The sequence below is a fragment of the Pavona decussata genome, unplaced genomic scaffold (genome assembly GCF_977016875.1).
Source record: "Pavona decussata unplaced genomic scaffold, jaPavDecu1.1 SCAFFOLD_377, whole genome shotgun sequence".
NCBI lineage: Eukaryota > Metazoa > Cnidaria > Anthozoa > Scleractinia > Agariciidae > Pavona > Pavona decussata.
This window is the reverse complement of record NW_028145752.1, coordinates 331,120-345,945: the sequence shown is the minus strand read 5'-3', so window position 1 is coordinate 345,945 and position 14,826 is coordinate 331,120. Positions and strand designations below refer to the sequence as shown.

Below are 14,826 nucleotides of genomic sequence, written 5' to 3'. Positions count from 1 at the left end.
TATAGTATCTCCATTGTACCTTAGAGGTCAGAGAACATGACCTCCACCCCACCCCCCCCCCCCCCCCCCCAAACCCCTCCTCTCCTACCTTTTGGAAGACGGTACTACAGTCAAAAGAAAAGAAACGTTGCATGAGATAGTTACAACGTTGTTTTTTTTTTAATTGTTGTTTTTGTAAATTTCCCAAGTGGCGTAATACCTTCAACATTTTAAAGTTGTTTTGCCTTTGCACTTTTTCAGTTGGTGGAAGATAACTTCTCAGCTTAGCTTGTCTTTGTTGGATTTGTCTGATGGATTGGATTTCTTCCAATCAACTGATTCGTTTTCAGAAGCTCTCGCTAGTTTTTTATTTGCTGCCTATCTCGTCATGGCTCTCATTCTTCTTATTAACATGTTGATCGCGTTACTGTCTAACACCTACCAACGAGTGCAGGTATTTAATAAGTGGTTTAGTAGTATTCCCTTAATTACAACCGTACCCCTGCCCTTTCTTTAGCTGCTAACGGACCAATAAGATTGTTTCGAAGTGCTGAAAACCCCTACGACCAGTAGTAAAGAGATTTGTTTGTTTGCTTGTTTATTCTTATTTTCTGCCTAACGGCACGATTACGTGACGAATTTTAGTCCGGTTGGATGGTTGTGTTTTCGTTGCGCCGGTATGATGAATTCAGCCCAGGGCAAATCAAATTACCAGAAAACTTAGCCAGCTTAGCCAAGTTATGTGGTCTGGTCCTGACGGGTTATCACACTCTGTATTAATTTTGGAACTTCTGAGGAAAAATTGTTCCGTTTGGCGTCCACAAAATGGGACTATGGTGTTATACAACGCAAGAATTACGTCATTGATTCTTCACTGGATCCGCCATTTTGGATATAGCGATTTGCCAAAACCGTTTAAATTTGTCATAAATAGAACCAGTAAAGAAATGATTAGGTGTATAAAAATTAAAAAAAGTAACGATCCTACATTTAACATATGGCTGTGACAGTCTTGTTTCCATGGAAACATCGTGTTGCTTGAACACAACTTTTCAGATAAATTGTAGGAAAAGTCAAAAAGTTTGGCAGTGTTTGTTTTAATAGTAGAAAAGCCATGAATACTCAACGCCTGAATTGGGTTATTTACTAAACATTTGCATCAAAATTTCTCCTCAGGATAACTCTCGAAACGAGTGGTCATTCCAAAGAGCTGTTACAATCCAGACTTATCTTAATTATCATCCCATACCAGTACCATTCAACATTATTTCTATTCTTTTGATGGTATGCCCTCGTTTTCGAATGAAGAAAGCACATGAATTTAATGAATCAGCCCCAGTATGGGTAAGTTGCCATTGATCTTGAAAACAAAATAGATTCAAGTTAACGTTTGTCACAGATGTTTGTCTTCTAAGAGCTGGATTCTTCGATTTACCATTTTCGATTTCTTAATGAAAACTAACTAAAAAAATAAATAGATAAATAAATAAAAAGATTACCGACAGAAAAATGACCCAAAGATAAAAAACAACAACAACAACAACGACAACAACAACAACATTTAAAGCCGATATAACTAGAGTAAATTCACCAAGGAATTTCCGAGGTAAATTCATCTTAAGTTTCATTTTACCGAGGTGAAAAATTCTGGAAAGGTCACACTAGTAAAATTGACTGTTGCAGATAACTGAATTTGTGCGAGAAGTCGCTGTAATTTTTCACGGTCTGGTTAGGATTAGTTCATCGTGGAAAAAAAGATCGGTTGGCTTGTGTCGATCTCACACGGGGAGTTAAAGAAATACCCGTTATACAAATAATGGCTCCGTCTCATCTTGAGGATGAAGATGGTTTCTGTGGTAAAACACTTGCTAGTTTAAAAAAAAAGGAAACGAATCATTAACAGCGCCTATAACTCAAATCTGAAATTATAAAAAGATACTTACAATGTTGCTCTGAACTGCTGGAAAATAACCTTTATAGACGACACGCGCTGCCAACAAAATTCTTTCACAACATGATGTATATCCGGTTCTGTCATCAAGACATTGCCGACGAGAGTCTTTTGGTTACCTACCTCGGGATTTGATTTTTCCCTGGCTGTTGCTTTAGGCGTAGCTGTCAAGGGAAACAATCTTGAGACATGTCGAGGTTCCAGACGATGAAACTTCTCCAAGTTAAATTACCTTGGGAAAAACAGGTCACACTTACAAAATTAAGTTTCCCTAGGTAAACTGTCAACAAGTCGAGTTTCCCTAGGTAAAGCGTCACTCTGTAGTGTGATCACAGCTATTGACATATGCTTTTCGAATTCGTTGGGACAAAGCTGATGCTTATTTGCATGAGGTTTTATATCGTCGCATAAGTCCTGCATTCTCGGCAGCTTTATTGTGTTTTCTATTTTTTTTTCTTTGCTTTTTGTTGTTGTTGTTGTTGTTGTCGTTTTATGTATTTTTATTTTCCTCGAAACTTTTCTTTTTTCCAAGGTCCCGTGGTTTCACATTGCGATCAAAAGTGGTTTTGTGCTCTCGAAGAATCTTTTGTATATCTTACCATCAAAATTAGTAACCCATTATCGGAAGATGCCAATACTGTCAAATTATGGATGCTTGAATTCCTATGCCAGCAACGTTAGGCGTTTCTTGGTTTTGTTCAGTTTTTGTCTTTGATTTTTAAATGCAAAAGAGAAAACTTGAGCGACATAAGCGCTCTAAGGCAACCGGTTTGAATGAATTTTGTACATTTCTCTTTTTAGAAACGCCTTTTGGATGAAAGAGTAAGCAATCTTCAGCTTAGGTACAGGCTTAAATACGGCGATTCCTTTCCTCCCGTAGGTAAGTTTTGCCCTGTTAAACAGTGGGAAATCCTTTTCAGTATGAGGAGCTCGAGTAGCCTTGCATGGCTACTCATGTCCCGTTCGTACCCGCCGGCTTGGGTTCTTCTTTTTCTATCCTTTTGTTATTTGATTTTGTAGACGTCTAACTTTGTAGTTCTTTCTTTGTAGCTCAACCCAGTAAAATTACCAAAACAAATATATTCGCTTTTCCGAAATACAGGAGATATTAGAGATCATGGCAAAAAATTGAAAATTTGATTAATCGTTTTAGATCGATTCGATCAGATGCTTGAGGACACAAATGATACTGAAAACATGGTTAACCAGGTTCTTCGCAAAACGGTAAAGATTCAACAAAGCTTGGAGAAAATTCCATTACCTACTGACCAAGAGGTACGTTTAAAACTGTTAGATGAACAAGTTTACTTTAGATTGTATCTGTAGATTTTTTTTTTTTTTTTTTCGGTATTTAAATCTCGCCATTACCAGAAGCGTGTAAGAAGGGAACAAGCATGAATCTAACATGTACGGGATTGGCTCAAGAAACTCACGAAAGATTTCCAGGGAAAAATCAGTAACACAGCCAGCCAAAACAGCAGGGTGCGAAGTGATAGTATGTTTTGGCTCCCTTCAGACAACAGTAAATTCCATTTTTTTTTAATAATCAGTCGGTCAGGATTAATATTTGACCGCGATTTGTAATTGTGTCGTGGATTCAATACATCCCACTCCGAACCTCAAAAGAAACGCTTTGGACCTAATATTTATGTCTCACTTACTATTATAGTACGTCTGCTACCCATGATTTTTTTTTTTTATGGGAGTGGGGGTGGGATGGATCCTCCTTCAAGCTCCGGAAGATGAAAGACAGGCGAAGTTTTAAATCTCTTCTCCTTAGAGATTTAGATCACCTTTGTTTTTGAGCAGATGTCTAACAAGCTCAATTAAACAGTAAATCTGATTGGTGGTGTTCTCGGTTCTGAGCGTGTTAAACCTTTCATTTCAAGGAATGCAACGGCATTTAAAGTGAAGTTATATTTGGTAGAATAGAGTCGCCGATTTCTCATCGAATGCCCATCATAGTTTACGGTGTTTATCAGCATTCGCGTGAAGGCAATGATTTGGCGGCGGAACCAGGAACCCCACTGGAGAAATCACAAGAGTAAAATTAAATTCTCGAAAAAAGATTCTCAGATCTCATGCAAATTCCCTTCTCCAAAAGAGAACCAGTCGACAACAAACCCCATGATTGAAGCAAACCTCAGCATCATTATGCACGTTCATTACATAGTTAAACATTTTAATAAAGTTAATTGTATCGATGAAGTATCGAAAGCTCGATATCCCCGTCATTTAATTATCGCCTTCAAACAAAAATAAACGACACGATAACGCTCATTTACAGATGCCAACAAGGGAAAATGAAAACATTAACAACAAACCAAACTTAATAGGAAAAAAATGCCAGGAAAGCCGCAGTCAGTTAAAGACATTCATTCATTCATTACCGTAAAGTTCCGATAGTAACGACCGCCCGAAAGTAACGTCAAAACTTTGTGGCTTCTAATAAATCCGTCCCCCAAAAAGTAGCGAGACCAAGTTTTTTTTCTTAATTACGTTTGTACACATACCGAATGCCTTTATTGTTTTCCAATCCATAGTCAAATTTTTAAAATACAATACTGATATCTTCGTGTATTGATAAATTGATCACGATGATACACTTTAACAAGGAAAAGCCTTAAGCCATCATTCAACCTTGACATCAGTTCACTGACAGCGTAATGTGAAAAATAAACAAAAATATTTGGTATTAACAACGGAAACGTTTTTTCAAATTAAAATTATAAACTCTATGCACTGTGGTATAAACCGCATTGGTGTGACATGGACTAAAAGCACTGAGTTCAGCTTTCATCCCTTGAGTCAGAGAAGTACTCGATTTCCTCTACAACGTATGATTCATTCATGTAGTAGTCCGGTAAACCGTCAATGCTTATTTCACTGTCACTTCTACCAGAAATGGGCAGAATAATAGCACATTTCACAAATGAACGGATAACTGTATGCCCACCCATTTCGAGAAAAGCACACGCAGATCACCAGCGCTTATAACATCGAGTGGTTGAATCTTGCTCGTTGCGCCTGGAGGTGCAGGCCCCAATGTCCTGTGGCACTCTTAGATCAGAAAGGTATTTGTTCTGTCTGTCGTTTGAGCTCTGTGCGAATCATAGCTTTGTTTCATGGTTTTGTTCCCCGAAAATAACAATTCCCCGAAAGTAATGAACCCCAAAGGTTGCTAATACCGAAAGTAACGAGGGTCGCTACTATCGGAACTATACGGTATAAAAACGCTCTTTTCTTAAAAAAAAAAAAAAAAAAACCCTGCAACTTACTTACAACCGAAATTGCTCAAAAGACCGAGATATCGGAAAGCTAACAAAACCATAAATAGGATTAGTGCAGACCTTCCAGCCTATTTTAACCGATCTTACCCTGTGGAAAAAAAAAATGACGAGTAAATGTCAGCCAGCCAAACCACTTGACAGATAATTTTTGCTTACAGCGATGATTGCTAGCAATTAACTGAATTCAATTAGCTTTTTTGGTTAACAGGTATGGACGACCCATAGCAGTATTACAGTCGATGACTGCTTGTTGATATGTCATTCACGCGACACGCTCTCAGGTGAATTAAGGCCTGGGCCTATATTCCTTTTCCGAATAATTGAGGGGGTGGTGTAACTTTGGCAGCATTTTAAACAACACAAACTGGCTTTAGAAACTACTTGATAACAATATATTATAAAGGGTTAGAGAGGTCATATCTTGTCACGTCACCTACCAGAGTTATTTTTAGCTTAAAATTCTTTAGAGCAAAATGGGAACACTTTTTATTACTTCCTGGAGGCTGCCACAAGTTTTATACTTTTAAGGGTATTGCCTTTATTATGTCCACGCTTGGCAACTTTGTGATAACTCAAATTAAAGGCACCAAAACAACAACGATATTTTTTATGGGAGACTGGGCACTAGTACAAAACATTGTTTATTTTCACAGCTAACAAAAAAATCAATAATTTCCAAGCACAGAATTTTTATTTTTGCCCTTCTTACCTGCATGGTACCAGTAAAGGTAAATCACTATCAGTATCAACTGTTCCCATTTTTGGTGAAAAGTTTTCGAGTATTTTCTGGCCGTGCCGAGTCACGTGACCTAATTTGCATACGTCGCACATACCAAAATGACAAGATTTCCAAACCTACAGGTCTGTTTAAGTCTTACGATACTAGGACGAAAGCCTTAGAAAATAGACCACCCTCTGACTTTTTGATCGACAGACCCCCCTAATTTACTTGAGCAGCTGCTAGGTGCTTCCAACTGGATGTTTTCATACGGCGCCAGATACAACACTCCGTTCTCCCCCAAATTTCCACATGTTGAGGTACGTTAACAGCTAATTGAAGAAAGATTAATTGGCTCGAGACTGACGACATACAGTCAGCTCTTAATTCTATGAAATCAGATAGTAAACATAAATTATTTAAATGTCAATTGTCCTTATATTCCCTAAATTTAGTTTTTTTTTTTGTTTTTTTTTTTTTTTGAAATAAAAACAAGTACAGTACGTAGATACTTGCTAACGGGAGCTCCCTTTCCCTTAGACCACAAAACAGTCAAGTTTTTACGTTGGTCTGTCATACGAAATCGCGCGGTCATGAGACAAAAGCTAAGGAGCGAGTGTATAAAGGGAGAGTGGGCCTTTTTGTGAGCTGAAAGGAAAGAGAGAGAGAGAGAGAGAGAGAGAGAGAGAGAGAGAGAGAGAGAGAGAGAGATTCGCTCTGATTTACCCCAATAACTTGAACTCTGAAAAAGTCAATGATCGTCGCAGTTTCTTTTAAAAATATCGCAACATAGCTGATTGACGCATCGAAATCTTAAATTTTTATTCGTAACTTGATTGTATGTAAGCAAACGTCCATATCTAGATCACATCCTTTAATTGGTCTGTCCGTAATATGTTCTTAAAATTTTGACTAAAATTCACAAGGAGTTTAGATGGTGAATGAACGAGTGAACGTTGTGATGGGGTTAGTTGTGCAGCAGAAAAGTTGGTGGACTGTAGTGGCACTCAACAGGGAAACCACATATCAGGGCGGGGAACTATCGCCTCCAAACCAGACTCCACAACAGGGACAATTGCGGTCTAGTTTTAATCGCCTAGTGTTACGGGCATGCGATCAGGTTGTTGATTAGATTGAGAACATTTGTTGACATAGCACTCTCTAGGTTAGGCAAAATTTACTTGAGGGGCTGGTTAGGAGACCTTGCCATGAAAGCAATGGTGCTGCAATTTATGTTGGAAGGGTCATGACCCTGCACAATCCTTTGTTTTTACGTTCACATCACAGATGAATATCTTAACGAAAACGTTTCGATTGGTCAGTTGCTCCAACACATTCCAAATTCTATTGTTTTTTGTGCAGGGTCAAAGCCAAAAAGGCAAACAAAAACATATAACGAAGACGTTTCTCAGGTTTCATAACCATTGCCTTTAATAAACTTTGGTTAGGCTTAACCCGGGACTACAAGTTATCCCATCACAAATTCACAAATGCGAACCTTAATTCCTTTCTTTTCAACCTCTTAAACCCCTCTACCTCTTTAAAAAATGAGACAAGGCAGTTGAATGTCATTTATGCAGTAATCTCAGTAATCTAAATTAACAACGCTTATCGTCGTTTTTATGCATAACAATACTACCTGCCTGTATCTAATTTTAGGCAACACTTCAAAGTTGTATTGTAAAAAAAAATATTGGCAAATTGTGCAAGTACGATATTTGAAGGCCAAACTAGTTAATAAATCTAGTTTGGGCAACACAATTCTCCAACTAAACAAGATTAAACAAAAACGATGACATAATTTGAGGCGAATTGGCTTGTGAGGATCTTACGTAGACAGCTACTTAAGAGCGGCTGCCTGGAAGAATCGAGAGCTGGATTTCAGCGACCACTTGGTCGAATTTCTGATATTTCGCCTGAAGATACCCTTGAATTAACTTTTTTCGAAAATCATATTTTAAAGTTGCAAGGTATTTTATTTTTTGAGGAAATTGCAAGAGTTTGAAATGCGGCCAAGGCGCGGTCACGGGCCGATGAAAACCGCGAAAATTTAGGTCAAAGGACGAAGCCCCGTTCACGGTGTAAAATAACCCAATGAGCTTGAAACTTTACACAAACCTAGACCAACCATCTCACAAGAAAATCAATACAATAAACATTCCAAACTCGCTGGCTGCTTTCTAAAGCATGCAGATTTGTGTACGCTACTCAAAATGGCCTTGAAACTAATGCCTATTTTCATTAAAATAAAAGTGTTTCTGGTATGTAATTTTCTCTAAATTAAATCTCATATATCGAAAGACGAAGAAAAGAACTTTATTTGTTGCAAGTTTCAAGCTGTGATTCAAACTCTTTCCCACTCAAGGAAGATCGAATATGCGTGCAATACTTGTGGCTCGCAATTCACGTCACGAATTATGAGATCAGAACCGATTCACAAACACTTGACATCTGGAGCCTGTGAATGTTTCCAAACATCACATATTGGGCCCTAAAACTAATCAGACTGACTGAAGACAGCCAGTCAATGTTTTTTGATCCCAGATTTCTTTCCTATTCTGCTCTAAAATAATATATTTATTCCGGTCAATTAGCCTACGAAACATGTGCAACAAATTTGCATACCATTTCGATGTCGCAGGAAAAAGTAGTGCAAATCAAACTTTACAGCTCCTTTATCTTCTTAAATGAAGCAGTCGATCAGGAAAACGGAGAAAAACGTGTGACTTTGTTCCTGTTGTGTTGTTTTGAGTGTTCGTTTTTTAGCAGCGACGGCTCAAATCAATTAGCCAATGTGACACTGAACAACTATAACTCGATATTCACGTCGATGATGTGGGTAACGTGCACGTGATCCTGGCCAGGCATTTCGGTATGGAGTCCTGCGCGTAGAGGGCGCTTTTTATTTAGAAACTGTAAATAGTGAAAAGTACTGCTTGCGGGCCAAGCTACGACTACTCTGGTGATGAAAACTTTGCCAAGCTAAAAGACTGTACAAGAGATGCGAGAGCCCGTCTTGCCAGCTTTTCTTTTTTTTTTCGCGAAAATAATTCAAGTATTAGTGTCATCTCGTTTTTTAACTTACAGTTATACAGACCCTGGAACGTCGATTTTTTCGCGAACAAAAAAAAAAAAAATTGGATAACCACCATCCTTACAATTAAAAATATGAAATCTATATATTTGAGAGCATAGTAGTGAATAGGCCTTATCATGGTTTTCGACGCCTTTTTGACGGGTAGGCAAACAGGCTTGAAATAACAGTGTTTGTATGGAAATCCGATGTCAAATAATTTTAATAAAACATCGCTTCTGAAAAATTCATGAATTGGAAACTTTTGGCACTAGGAAAAGGATTTTAAGAACAAAATTGGAGGGATGTAGCTGTGACAAAAAGCGTCCAGTCGTATTTTGAAATTTCCATACATTTCCCTGTATTTTTTCCCGCGAACTATTTTTAGTAGTAGTTCACGGCTGGTTCGCAAAACAGACAAATGTATGGAAAGTTCAAAACACGACTGGACGCTTTCTGGCATAGCTACATCCCTCCAATTTTGTTCTTAAAATCCTTTTCCTAGTGCCAAAATTTTCCAATTCATAAATTTTTCAGAAGCGATGTTTTATGAAAATTATTTGACATCGGATTTCCATACAAACACTGTTATTTCAAGCCTGTTTGCCTACCCGTCAAAATGGCGTCGAAAACCGTGATAAGGCCTATTCCCCACCAACCCGACCTACCCCTCCCCCTAGCTATAAGCGTCAATAATATTGTGGCTATTGTTTATTTTCCTAGACCGTTTACTAGCTGCTCCTGCCAGTTTCTTTCAACTCCGTCAAAATAATAATAACATGAAATCTGAAATTGGAAAATTACTAGGCGAAATACGGCCCTCGCCCGCTCGTGCTAGTAATAAGGTAGTTACGGCCCTAACCCGCTTGTGCTAGAAATAAGGTAGTTACGGTCCTCTCCCGCTTGCGCTAGTAATAAATTAGTTTTCGTGGCCATCACCAGACAGACCAAGGCTGCCAAGATTCCTATCTTCTCGAAAATTGAAAGAAACTGGCAGGAACAAAAACCGGTTTAGGAAAGTAAACAATAACCACAATTGACGCAAATAGCCAGAGGGGATGGGGGTGGGGGAGCTCGGGTTGTTCGGTGAGGAATTCACTACTCTGATACCCTCAAAGTTACAAATTTTATATTTTTAATTGTGGGGATGGTGGTTATGGATAGATTTTTTTTTCGCAAAAAATCGACGTTCCAGGAACTGCATTACTGTAAGTCAAAAAACCAAAAACTGACACTAATACTTGATAGTCGATTTTTTTTTTTTTTTTGCGGAAAAAACCAAAGCTGGAAAGGTGGGCTCTCAGATCTCTTGTACAGTCCTTAAGCTTGACAAGGTCATCATCACCAGGGTAGTCGTAGCTTGGCCCACAAGCAGTACTTTTCTAAAAGCGCCCTGAACGCGTAAGTGCCTGGCCAGGGTCACGTGCGCGTTACCCACATCAGCGAAGTGAATATCAAGTTACGGTTGTTTTGTCACACTGGCCTGTTGATTTGGGCCGTCGCTGCTAAAAACGAACACTCAAAACAACACAACAGGAACAAAGTCACACGTTTTTCTCCATTTTACTGATCGACTGCTTCATTGAAGAAGACAAAGGAGCTGTAAAGTTTGATTTGCACTACTTTTTCCTGCGACATCGAAATGGTATGCAAATTTGTTGCACATGTTTCGTAGGCTAATTGACCGAAATAAATATATTATTTTAGAGCAGAATAGGAAAGAAATCTGGGATCAAAAAAAAAAAAACATTGACTGGCTGTCTTCAGTCAGTTGGATTAGTTTTAGGGCCCAATATGTTATGTTTGGAAACATTCACAGGCTCCAGATGTCAAGTGTTTGTGAATCGGTTCTGATTTCATAATTCGTGACGTGAATTGCGAGCCGCAAGTATCGCACGCATATTCGATCTTCCTTGAGTGGGAAAGAGTTTGAATCAGAGCTTGAAACTTGCAACAAATAAAGTTCTTTCATGCCTTCGTCTTTCGAGACATGAAATTTAATTTAGAGAAAATTACATACCAGAAACACTTTTATTTTAATGAAAATAGGCATTAGTTTCAAGGCCATTTTGAGTAGCGTACACAAACCTGCATGCTTTAGAAAGCAGCCAGCGAGTTTGGAATGTTTATTGTATTAATTTTCTTGTGAGATGGTTGGTCTAGGTTTGTGTAAAGTTTCAAGCTCATTGGATTATTTTACACCGTGAACGGGGCTTCGTCCTTTGACCTAAATTTTCGCGGTTTTCATCGGCCCGTGACCGCGCCTTGGCCGCATTTCAAACTCTTGCAATTTCCTCAAAAAATAAAATACCTTGCAACTTTAAAATATGATTTTCGAAAATAGTTAATCCAAGGGTATCTTCAGATGAAATATCAGAAATTCGACCAAGTGGTCGCTGAAATGCAGTTCTCGCTTCTTACAGGCAGCCGCTCTTAATTGGTAACATCTTTTGAATTCTTCGGTATTTGTTTTGGAATCTTGGGAAGACCTCTAGGGCATTCACGCTTGTGTAATCTACAAGTAATCGGCATTTCACAGCGTAGCAACCTTTTAGTGTAAAAAAAAAACCTTAAAGGACGCATAACCGCGAGAAATATTTGAATTTTTTTTTAAACCACGCCCACTAAGATTTGATTTCATTACTTTTTTAGGTGTTAGTGCTCGAGAGTACAGAGGAAAAGAAACTGTCTGTCGGTGTAGTTGGTGAGTCTTACGACCTAGAACTTACGCCTGGATATGGAAACTCTGTTGGATTTCACACAGATTTAAGAATATTCGATAGCGTAAAGAAATCATCTGGTAAAGGCCATCAAGCAAAAGGTATGATACGTTATTAGCGTCGTAAACTGAAACACTTGGAAGGGGTCACTAATCATTGTCTATCCTCAATAAACTCTTGGATAAATATCTTATGCAGAACTTCAAATAGCCATCATTTTCCGTTTTCGGGATTTTTTGTATGATAAATTCAGTAACGACCTACGTGTAGCAAAATTTTAATTGTCAATCCGCCATTTCGGTGCTAAGTAATCACAGAGGAGCTGAAATATTCGCAGTGACATCCCGAGTTCTACATTTAATTAAGTTCGCTAATTGCATTGAAGGACCCAATCACTAGCTTGCCCACATGCAAAATAGATTTTTGAAAGTATGTGTGGTCTGATCTTTGCATAGCATATTTTTTTAACCAGTCGAAGTCAAGCAAATTAGTATAAAATGGGATGTTGACCGAAATTTGTGTGCGGAAATGCAAGGGAGAAGCCATACTTTTTCTGGTAGCTAAGCGTTTCCTTTTGTCAGTCTTTGCAATCAACTGAGAAGTAGAGGTTGTTTAGTACGATAGGTTGTGTACCTAGAACTTGCGCCGCTTAGACAATTAAGATAACAGTGGTCCTAATAGCGGAGCTCCCGCGCGCGCCGCAAGGCGCGGGCGGGCGGAGCCCCATAGGTAAGAGATTTTGGTAAACCCATCAGTGCGAGTAATTTTGGTTTGGTTATGACGTCATTTCTGTCCGACCGACCGACCGACCGTACATACGTTCGCTACTCCATGTATGCCACCTTTAAATGAGACACTTAAACCCTGTGCTGCAGCCCGCTTTTTTACGGCGGGAAGTTGCATCACCAACTACGTTTTAGAAAAAAAAATAATAATGATAATTTTGACACAATACAAAGTCAATTTTTGTGACCAACGGAGGGAGAAAGAGCAATACGACTACCGGCAAGAGAAACAAATTGGCCGGCACATCATCAGAATCTTGAAGTGAAATCATTTTACTCCGATCCGGCGCGACAAAACGTTGGATTTTTCCTCTTGAAGTGAAACGTTTCGCTCACTTAACGTTGTAAAAGGAACTAAAAAAGGTTGGAAATGGAATAAAAGGACTGGTTATTCTGAGAAGAGGTGAGCATATTCATGTGATTTTGTTGACAAAACTTTGCTAGATTGCTATCGTGCACGATCTTGATTTCTTGCAGTGTTGACACGCCGTTTAATTTAGACTTAAGCTTAATATTGCTAAACTCAGAGCAGTCTTTTGAGCTCATTTTTTTTCGGTCCATGTTCATTATTTTCCTTGGAGTTTTATTTCCTAATCTCCTCCAAATTTTACCTTCCAACAGCGGGAGAAAGAGTAAGACGACTTGTGGCGGGAATTTACATGAAGAGGGCATTGATCATAAACAGCAGGGCCGTGAGTTTTGCAATAAATTGATTTCTTGCAGTGTTGACACGCACTTAATACTGCTAAGTTCAGAGTAGTGCTTTGAGCTCATTTTTTTCGGTTCCTGTTCATTATTTCAATCCCTTGGCATTTTATTTTCTAATCTGGTCCAATTTTGCCTTCCAACAGCGGGAAAAAGAGCAAGGCGAATAGCGGCGGAAAAGGACTCTTTTAGAGGCGGCACATATCATAAACAGCGGATCTGAAACAGAAATCATTTTACTCTGATCGATCCGCGAAGAAACGTTGGATTTTTCCTCTTGAAGTGAAACTTTTTGCTCACTTAACGTTGTAAAACGAACGAAAAAATCAGCAATGGAATAAAAGGACTGGTTATTTCCAAAGAGGCGAGTATATTTAAGCTTAAGTCTTATATTTGATTTTGTTGACAAAACTTTGCTGACTTTTGCAAGATATTTTTTTGCAGTGTTTACACTGCAACTTGTTTAACTTAAGCTACTGCTAACTTCAGAAAAGTCTCTCGAGCTCATTTTTTCGGTCCATGTTCGTTATCTCCCTTGGAGGTTTATTTTCTAATCTCATTCCTTTTTGCTTCATGTAAGAAAATTTGGTTCTCAGGTATAATTTTTAGTCAGTGAAACAGACGTCGCGTAACACTTTTTTATCGACTTAGCTAGCATAAGGTAAGTACTGACAAGTTTTTCTCGTATATATTTCTAATTTTTGCATTTATTTCTGACAATCTTCACAGAGAACAAACACAAATACTTTAAAGGATGGGATATTTCTTTTCAAAAAACGTTGAAAGCGAATGTAAAATTAGTCAATAGTGTGACCTCATTTTCATCATAACATCAAGCGTACGCAAAATTTGTTCGCTTGTTTGTACAGAGTTTTGAAGATCGTCGTTTAGTTTATCTCTGTTCTGATTGTTATGAATTATCACAGTTTTTTTTTCCATTTATTACTCCAGGATACATGTATATTTTAAGTCTGTTTCATGGTTATTGTAGCCTTTTTCTCTTAGGACTTTATGTACGGCTTTTTGTTCTCCGTAAAAACTAAAATCTTTAAGACGTTTTTTACACTTAATTCTGGTGCTGTGGTAAGACAGCGCGTAAATCTCATTTGAAGACGATTTATCTAAGGATAAGACGATTTTCGTCTTATTTATACGATGATGGCGTCTTAGATTAAGATGATTTTTTCTTAGATTCAAAGTGCTGTGGTAAGTCATATTTTCATCTTAACTCAAGATTTGAACAATCTTATTCTAGATGCTTTAGAATCTCAATTTAAGTTTCGAAGCAAGGAAGAAATCTTCAATCTAACTGCAACGGTCACTATTAAGCCTACATTCAAAAACAGGGAGCGTTTAATACTGTTAAGCTTGAACATGATACATGCAACAATGAAAACACAAGAAATTTTAATCCATAGTACTTTATTAAAACCAAATCTGAAATGACTCAACTTATACAAATCCGCTTACCGTAAATTCGCAGGAAAACAGAGGTCGGGCTGTTTTATTGGTCTTAAAAGCACTGGAAAAAATGATAAATTTACATGCACTGTAAATTTTCCTTTTTATATGTAAATAACATGTAAATCACCTGGAAAATACTGT

The 14,826-nt window shown here is 38.1% G+C and overlaps 1 protein-coding gene and 1 long non-coding RNA gene across 2 annotated transcripts in view; both read left to right on the top strand.

Annotated features, from left to right (window-relative positions):
- The window catches only part of LOC146452174 (transient receptor potential protein-like), a 63,484-nt gene that overhangs the window by 26,852 nt on the left and 21,806 nt on the right, over nt 1–14,826 (top strand). The window contains exons 12-18 of the mRNA XM_085098161.1: nt 241–433; nt 1,156–1,323; nt 2,732–2,810; nt 3,084–3,205; nt 5,429–5,501; nt 6,155–6,258; nt 11,664–11,832. Coding sequence (XP_084954287.1) covers nt 241–433; nt 1,156–1,323; nt 2,732–2,810; nt 3,084–3,205; nt 5,429–5,501; nt 6,155–6,258; nt 11,664–11,832 — 908 coding nt within the window. The remainder of the gene's footprint in view (nt 1–240; nt 434–1,155; nt 1,324–2,731; nt 2,811–3,083; nt 3,206–5,428; nt 5,502–6,154; nt 6,259–11,663; nt 11,833–14,826) is intronic.
- On the top strand, nt 11,848–13,527 carry LOC146452176 (uncharacterized). Its single transcript, XR_014859818.1, has 2 exons — nt 11,848–12,919; nt 13,368–13,527. It is a non-coding gene; the product is annotated as an uncharacterized LOC146452176 (long non-coding RNA).